At 42.4% G+C, this 8,012-nt stretch overlaps 1 protein-coding gene across 1 annotated transcript; it reads right to left on the bottom strand.

Annotated features, from left to right (window-relative positions):
- Window positions 1-2,503: 2,503 nt before the first annotated feature.
- LOC146702038 (uncharacterized) lies at window positions 2,504-6,052 on the bottom strand. Its single transcript, XM_085468528.1, has 2 exons — window positions 2,779-6,052; window positions 2,504-2,571 (listed from the first exon to the last, which is right to left on the bottom strand). The coding sequence occupies exon 1, from the start codon at window positions 5,898-5,900 to the stop codon at window positions 3,351-3,353; it is 2,550 nt and encodes an 849-aa protein (XP_085324654.1). The 5' UTR covers window positions 5,901-6,052; the 3' UTR covers window positions 2,504-2,571; window positions 2,779-3,350.
- Between the last annotated feature and the right edge of the window lie 1,960 nt (window positions 6,053-8,012).

The following is an 8,012-nucleotide window of genomic DNA, read 5'->3' as shown; positions in this document are numbered from 1 at the left end:
GGATGGCCTGGATTGCAGCCATTCAAAGACCAAATATAACGTCCCAGAACCCTCCAGCTCACAGGTTAGTCTGCTCCAAGCATTTACACGAAGGTCAGTCTGCTGTTGTAGTTAATGCGTCATTTTCATAACATAACTGGTGATATAGGTTACAAGCAAGTCTGGCGCTGAACAGAAATTGTCGCGCTATGCTCCTTTATTTATTGTGCATAAATAGTGAATTGTCCTGACACAATATTGCGTTTCGCTTCTGTTATTATGGTACATTGACAAAAACATATACTTTTATTCACAGGGTAAAACAGTTGTTTTGTATCACTAATTGCCCAGTGCGATTACAGCATACAGTATTATTGTCACTGCTACATTTCTGTGATGGCTACCAGAAATCATTTCCACTACTAATTAATTACCGTTGAGCTCAAAGGTCCTATTAATAAACGGTTAAGGAATGTGTATTTATGACGACGATTTGTGAGACTGGTAAACTTACCTTTGTTCGTACGATGGTCTTTACTTTCTACACGGTGCATTTCAAGGTCGTGCACCCATCCGTCGGTAAACTGTACCTGGGCTTGTTGCAGTGACCGTAAGTTACTAAACTTCACGAGTGTATGCACTCACTCCAAGAACCGTATAATTATAAATATGCATATAAATATGCTACGATGAGATAGCTGACTTCATCTAACTAGCAAATGTTTTCCAGGCTACGTTGGTGATGCAGTTTTTTTTTTTATATGTATGATATTTTTATCATGCGATTTTAAAGCCGGTCCTACAACCGCATCCAAGAATAACATGCAGCTTATCTCAGAACTGTCGGTGAAAATTATTCTTGGAGCTAGGTTTAATTGAGCTGCATTCTAAAGAGGTGCAATTTCACAATTTGTGTATATTTTCTAAGTTCACTATTTTGTCATGTGTTGAGGAAAAACACAGATTTAAAAATTACATGGTCTAATATTTACATTTAGCATAACTGCAACATGCTTTTTTTCGTTTTTTTTTAATGACTCGAAAGGACTTGAAATTCAAAATTTCAGACTTGTGACTTTACTTGGACTTTTACACCAGTGACTTGAGACTCGACTCTGACTTGCCTGACATTACTTGAGACTTGACTTGAGACTTGAGGATAAAGACTTGAGACTTACTCGAGACTTGCAAAACAATGACTTGGTCCCACCTCTGATTTTTACAGGTGTAGGTGTGGATTCTGGTTATGGTAATTTTATAGATCATGTGGAAATATAGCCGTGGGCTTAATAGGGTTCCATTTGTACCCTCAGTAAATTCAAATCACAAACCACAGTAAAGACACCTGAGCACTGTATGTTATACTGCTGAGTTTGACATGCCTGAGTTTTTGGCATGTCAGTTTGATTTCTAAGCAGATAGGACTAGAAAGACCACCAATGAGATGTCAAACACATTTCTGTCCACTTTATTTTTATGCATACAGCTTTATAAAAATAGTAAATGCGCTTTATAAAATGCAGTAAGGAAGGAGAAAATATGGGACAAATAAAAGCACAATCATAAACACATCTGAAGAGTCAGACTCTCAGAAACGTGTCAGACAATCCCGTAAAGCCTGTCAGGTGAGTCACGTCAACGTCCAAATGATAATAGCACCCTTCCCTGTAAATTATTGCAGTTACCCAGCTCTGTGGAGTGCCGACAACTACCCAAGACTTGTTGTTCTACACTGACAGAGATCTGAGCATAGTGCTGTAGTGCTTTATAGACAGACCAGGCAGATATCATCTAAGTCAGGGGTGCTCACACTTTTTCCGCATGTGAGCTACTTATAAAATGACCAAGTCAAAATGATCTACCCACTACAAAAATCCAAAACATATACTTATTTATAAATATATTGAGGATTCTTTATATCTACAATGTATATACATGCATAACCGCAATATCCAATATTTCACAACACAATTAACTATGTAAATTTTTTGTCATTACCTGAGTTTACTCTGATGACTTGCACTGAATTGAATCAGCCAGGGATGCATAGTCCGGACAGTAGCTGCTGACGGCCAGGTTTAAGAGAAAAAACCGAGAGCTAAAAATTGGAGTTAACTCGCTGACTAGCTTGTCAGTTTTACTACACTTCGCGCCGCTGTTTGCGCATGCGCAGCGACCTAAGCGTCAGAAAAAATCTGATGTCATCTGACTGGCTTCCCTGTATCAATCAAGTGACGGGATGGATGATAGGCTGGCATCTATTTTTTTAATGCCATGCGATCTACCAATACTACCTTTGCGATCGACTGGTCGATCGCGATCGACGTATTGAGCACCCCTGATCTAAGTCATCCCTCTAAATAAAACACAAACGATGTGATAACAGTATAAAAAGATTTCTTCCCTTTGACCAGACCTGGCTGCTTCTCTTTTTCTCTTTGATATTATTAAGGCGACTCATTTCTACATTTTTAATTAGGTTAAGTGTAGCAGCCCTTGGCATCAAGAACGACAGAAGAATCTCTAACGGGTGCAGCCATTTATTTCCTCACCACACACGGCTCATTCTCTGGACGTTGAGCACCGTGAAAACTATAAAATAAGAAAAAATTGATACCCGTACAGTACCCTTTGAACTATAACAATGAGCTTAAGTTAATTCAGGCAAGTTCAAACAAGTAATTCTGAGATATACAGTCACAGATTAAATAAAACAAAAGGGGTTACTTCAAACAGCATCAAGGGATTACACAGTTCAGTTAAATAAAATATAACAACAGATCATCTCTCATCACATACCTCAGTCCGCTTGCCAAGGGTGCAAAACTCCGGTAAACACTTAAACACTTCGGCCCGTTTCTCATGGGGTGCTGCTAGCTTGCATGACACACATGTCTAGCTAAAAAATAGCACATGGATGTAAGTAACGTAAATAAAGAATAAAAGGGTTTTCAGATAGCTCACAATACAAACGCAGCAACATACCTTACATTAGAAACACACTTATCATACTTATCAAAGTATTATCGTAACTTACGTGGACTTTGTACAACTTATTCCTGCCACGACAGACTGCTCTATACGCGTTACGGGGCATGCCTCTGATCACATCTGTCCTTAGTGCGACTGCGCATACAGTTCCGACAACCCCCGCAAGGATGACTTATGGTACAGATCAGCGGTTCATTACACTCCCACCAATCATGCTATGATTTACAAACTAGCTAATCATACATGATTTGAACAACAACAAAATGAGACCACTTCAACCAATATACAGGTGTACAAACATCATAGAGCAGGTGCCACCTGGACTGTTACATTGTTTATGTCAGTATGTCAGTTCCTCTCAGATAATAACATGGTTGTTATTATTCTCTTTCAACAAGAACCACCAGTTTTTGAATAGGCCGCTCGATGATGGGGGGCTTGAAAGCACGGTCCTGTTTCTTGGTCTGACTTTGGACTCCTACTTGAACTTTGACCCGACGGACTAAACCATCATCGCCTTCGATAGTTTCAACGATACGCCCCAGTTGCCACTGACACCTTGGTAACATATCTTCCTTGATGATAACAATGTCATTCACTTTTAGATTACGGCGGGTTTTGTGCCACTTCTGTCTTGTGGAGACATTCATGAGGTATTCTCTTTTCCACCTACCCCAGAACTGCTCAGTTAAGTATTGTACTCTACGCCACCTCTTCGCTGCATACAAGTCTTCTCTCACAAATTTCCCAGGTGGTGGTAGAGCAACTTTGGACGTCATCAGTATAAGATGGTTCGGAGTAAGAGGTTCAGGTGCCTTTGGGTCACAGATACTGCCCACAGTCAAGGGGCAGCTATTTACAATAGCCATGGCCTCATAAAACAAAGTTCTAAGAGAGGCATCGTCTAGTCTTCCTGCACACTGAGCAGTAGTGGCATTTAGCACATTACGAATGGTTCTAATTTGGCGTTCCCAGATGCCACCAGCATGACTTGCAGAAGGAGCATTGAAAACAAACTCACACTGTTTGTCTGCCAGGAAAGCCTCCAGTGCCTGCATGTCACATTGTTTGAGAGCCTCTCTGAACTCATTTCTGGCTCCTACAAAGTTTGTGCCTTGGTCACAGCGGAGTTGGCAAACAGCTCCTCTGAGGCTGATGAAGCATCTAAGGGCATTGATGAATGCATCTGTTGATAGGTCTTCTAGCATCTCGATATGAACAGCACGTGAAGACAGGCATGTAAAGATAAGCCCATACCTTTTGTACTCCTTACGGCCCCGCTTGATGGAAAATGGACCAAAGCAATCCATACCAGAGTACGAGAAAGGAGCGGAGGCTTCAGTCCTTTCTTTCGGGAGCTCTGCCATGCGTTGCTCCTCGGTGGGGCGCCGAAGTTTTCGACATTGCACACATTTATGTATTAACTTGGCAACTGCTTTGCTTCCCCCAAGCACCCAAAACCCATTTGCTCTGAGTTCTGCTAGGGTTTGACTGCGACCCTGATGACAGATGGTGGCATGGTAATGAGACAGTATTAGTCTTGTAATGTGACTTTCCTTTGGAAGGATAACCGGGTGTTTTAGTTCTCGACTGAGCGTTGCCTTTGTCAGTCTTCCACCTACACGAAGAAGTCCTTCATCTAAGATGGGATCAAGACAACTTAGGGGGCTAGAGCATGGAAGAGAGTTGCCCTTCTGAAGTGTCTTTATGTCTTGCAAAAAGGCTTGTCGCTGAACCAGACTGATTACTAGTTCACAAGCTTTTCTCCTAAAGCGGCAGAGAACTCCTACTAGAGAGTTTATCAGATCAGGGCCAGTCAATAAGGTGTCATTCAGAGAGATGCCCAGAAACTTGGCTGAACAGTCGAAGACCACCCTAAGTTTATCTGGTTTCCTAGGATGGTACACCCCATGATGTGGGATGTACCAAATTGTCTCTCCCTCATGTGCTGGGGGGGCTGGTTCTGCAACACCTTTGCTGATGGTTTCCTCCATGAATGCTGTGTAATGGTCATGGTACTGCCTGTTGGACCTTAACTTCCTCTTGAGGTGTTGCAAACGAGCTTCAGCCAGTCGCTTGTTGTTTGGCAGCATAGGTGGAGAGCTGCCCTTGAAAGGAAGTGGCATCTCATAGTGTCCATCCTTCCTTTTTGTGATTGTGCTGCTGAGGAGTTTTACAAAATGAACATCATCTTGAGAAACATATTTATCTTGATAGTTTCTTTCGCTGAAATCCATTTCTAGGACCTTCAACACATCATTGACCGGAGGCAATGGCATTTCCTTTACTGCCACTCTGTGTACAAAGCTTTGATGTTCCTTTCTATCAAGATATGGATTTGCTGATCCTATGATGCTCCAGCCAAGCACGGTTCTTTGAGCAAATGGATGGTTTTCTGACCCTACAATGACTTCTAGAGGGGCCAGTGCTGATGGGCAATCATAGCCAATCAGCAATCCCACTTCACAGTCTTGAAGTGGCTGCAGCTTGTTTGCCAGTTGCCTCAGATGTGGCCACTGAAGTGCGGTGTCCTTTGTAGGAATGTGAGACTTATCGACTGGGATGAAATCCCTTGTATATGCCTGGCGTAGCTGAACATGCGACTCACTATGGAGCCCACGAACTTGCAATCCACAAGCCACTTTGCTAGCTATGACTGTGTCTACTGCTGTCATTGTACTGAGCCTTAATTGCACTGGCTGAGTCTTCACATTTAGTGCAGAGACCAGATCTCCCAAGATGAAAGTTGAATCGCTCTGTGTGTCGAGCAGAGCATATGTGAGAATCTCACTGTGGGAGTCTTCTGCCAATGACACAAAAACTGGAACAATGCTAGACGTAGCTGAGGAGTATCTTGTCAATGTGTGTGACATGACATTGCGGACTTCCTTTGTCTCATTTCCTGCAGATGGTGAATCACTGTTTAACATTTCACTGGCTCCCTCAATTCTCTCTATGTGCAAGCAAGTTGGATGATTTCGACCACATATAGTGCATGTGTGCCTTCTTTTGCATTCTTTACTAGTGTGACCCTTTCTTAAACAGCCAAAGCAAAGACGGTTTTCCCGAATGAAAGCTCTCTTTTCATCAGGAAGCCTTGTGGCAAAGGTTGGGCACTTGGCGACACCGTGTGTTTCATCGTTGCAGACGAAGCATGGTGGTCTTGGCTTTGAAATTAAGGTCCCTGGTTTACCTGCAGAGTGCTTAGCTTGAGCATTGGTGCTGAGTGCCTTGGTTCTCTTAGGAAGCCTTTCATCTGTAACTTTAGTGGTTAATAAGAAGGGAGAAGCAATGGGGTTGGTTGCAGGCTATTCTAGCTTCCCTTTGTAGAAATCTGGTGAAATGAGCAAATGGTGGATACTCTTGACATCTGTCTAGTTCATCCACAACAACACGACCCCATCTGCGTACCAGCCATTCGGGCAGTTTTTTGAGAAGTTTATGATTTTCTTCACAATCATTTAGAATTGCCAGCCCTTTAACATGAGGGATGGCCTCGGCACAACTTTGAAGGAAATCTGAAAACTCTCTGAGGGCTACTGGGTCATTGGGAGCTATTTTTGGCCATTTCATCAGTTTATCCCTGAAAGCCTTTTGGACGACAAATGAACTTCCATACCTCTCCTGAAGAATCTCCCAGGCACCCTGATATGCATCTTCTGAGTTTCGATAGAAGAATCCTTCGACCGCCTTCCGTGCCTCACCAGCAAGATAACTTTTCAAGTACAACATTTTTTCGCCTGCGGGGAGGGGTTTGTGGCCAATCAATGCCATAAAGGATATCTTCCAGTCTATAAACTTTAAAGGGTTACCAGTGAACACTGTGGGTTCAGGTGCAGGCAGACGGTTGGAGACGAACAAGCTTGCAAGCTCCTGTGTTAAGCTGACCTCCTGTTGCCTTTGCAAAATCTCAGGTGGTGCACACTGAGGTCGAAATGATTCAGCCTGTGGATTCAATGGATTCTGAGATTCAATGATTTGGCTATCAAGTTGTGATTTGTCATCTGCTTCATACTTAAGGCTTTCCAATCCATCGTAGTTGTTGTAAGCTCTCACTCTGGCTGCTGCTACTTTTACCTCATTTTCTGCCTGTAGCTGTTGCAGTTTAGTTCTCTCTTCCTCTAGCTTTGCTGTCATTTCTGCAATCATTTGTGCTTCCTTGATTTTCCACTCATGCTCTAAGCTACTCAACTTGGCTTGCTGTTCATGTATTCGTTGCATTGCCTTCGCCTGTTCTAGTTTAGCTGCAAGGTCAGCTTCGGCATCCACACGTTTGCTAGAAGTCGTAGATGTGGCTCCAGAGTATGAATCTGAGCCCTTTGAATGCTCTGAAATAACTGTTTCTGTTTCAGTTTTCCCAAAAACAGATCCATACTCCTCCTTACTTAATATCATCCTTACACGCTCCTTCTCGAGCCTGTCATTAAAAGTCTTATCTATATCTTCTAGTCGTTTACTAATGAGATCACAAATTTCTGTTGTTAGGGCAACACACGCATCCATTTTCTTGACAACATCTGGAGTAGAAGTATGATTACGTCGGATAGGCTCATACAGTTCATGCATTAATGCTTCTTTAGCCTTAATGTCCGTTTGTGTTCTAACAAGGTCTTCGTTTGAGCAGAAACCTTTCAGCCTTGTTCTAACTCCTCTTGCTAACTCCTTCCAGGACTCATATGCCTTGCTAAATGACCTTTCATTTTTCTTGGCCTCCTGTTCATGCATCTCCTGCCCCTTTTCTGTTAGTCTTCGCTCTCTGGAGCTGGACCTGGCCTCTTGTGCCTCTGTAGATTTGTCTATTTCTTCAACAGGGGACAACATTATTATTAATTTTATTTTTGGCTTGTTGCACCTGCCCTTTTAAGTGTATATATCTTAACTCAAATGGGTTGAGTGGTGGTTTCAAACTTATTAACACTCAACTTAGATATTTACACCTTTAACCTCACAGACTGGCAACAAAACCAAAATAATACTGATGATGCCCTCAAATCAGACAATTTACCACTTAGGTTTTTACAGAAGTACAACTGATAGCATAA

The sequence above is a fragment of the Copadichromis virginalis genome, linkage group LG9 (assembly GCF_057382275.1).
Source record: "Copadichromis virginalis isolate Kocher_CV1m ecotype Utaka linkage group LG9, C_Virginalis_male_GT1.1, whole genome shotgun sequence".
NCBI classification, from domain to species: Eukaryota; Metazoa; Chordata; class Actinopteri; order Cichliformes; family Cichlidae; genus Copadichromis; species Copadichromis virginalis.
This window is presented reverse-complemented; position numbering and strand designations above follow the sequence as displayed.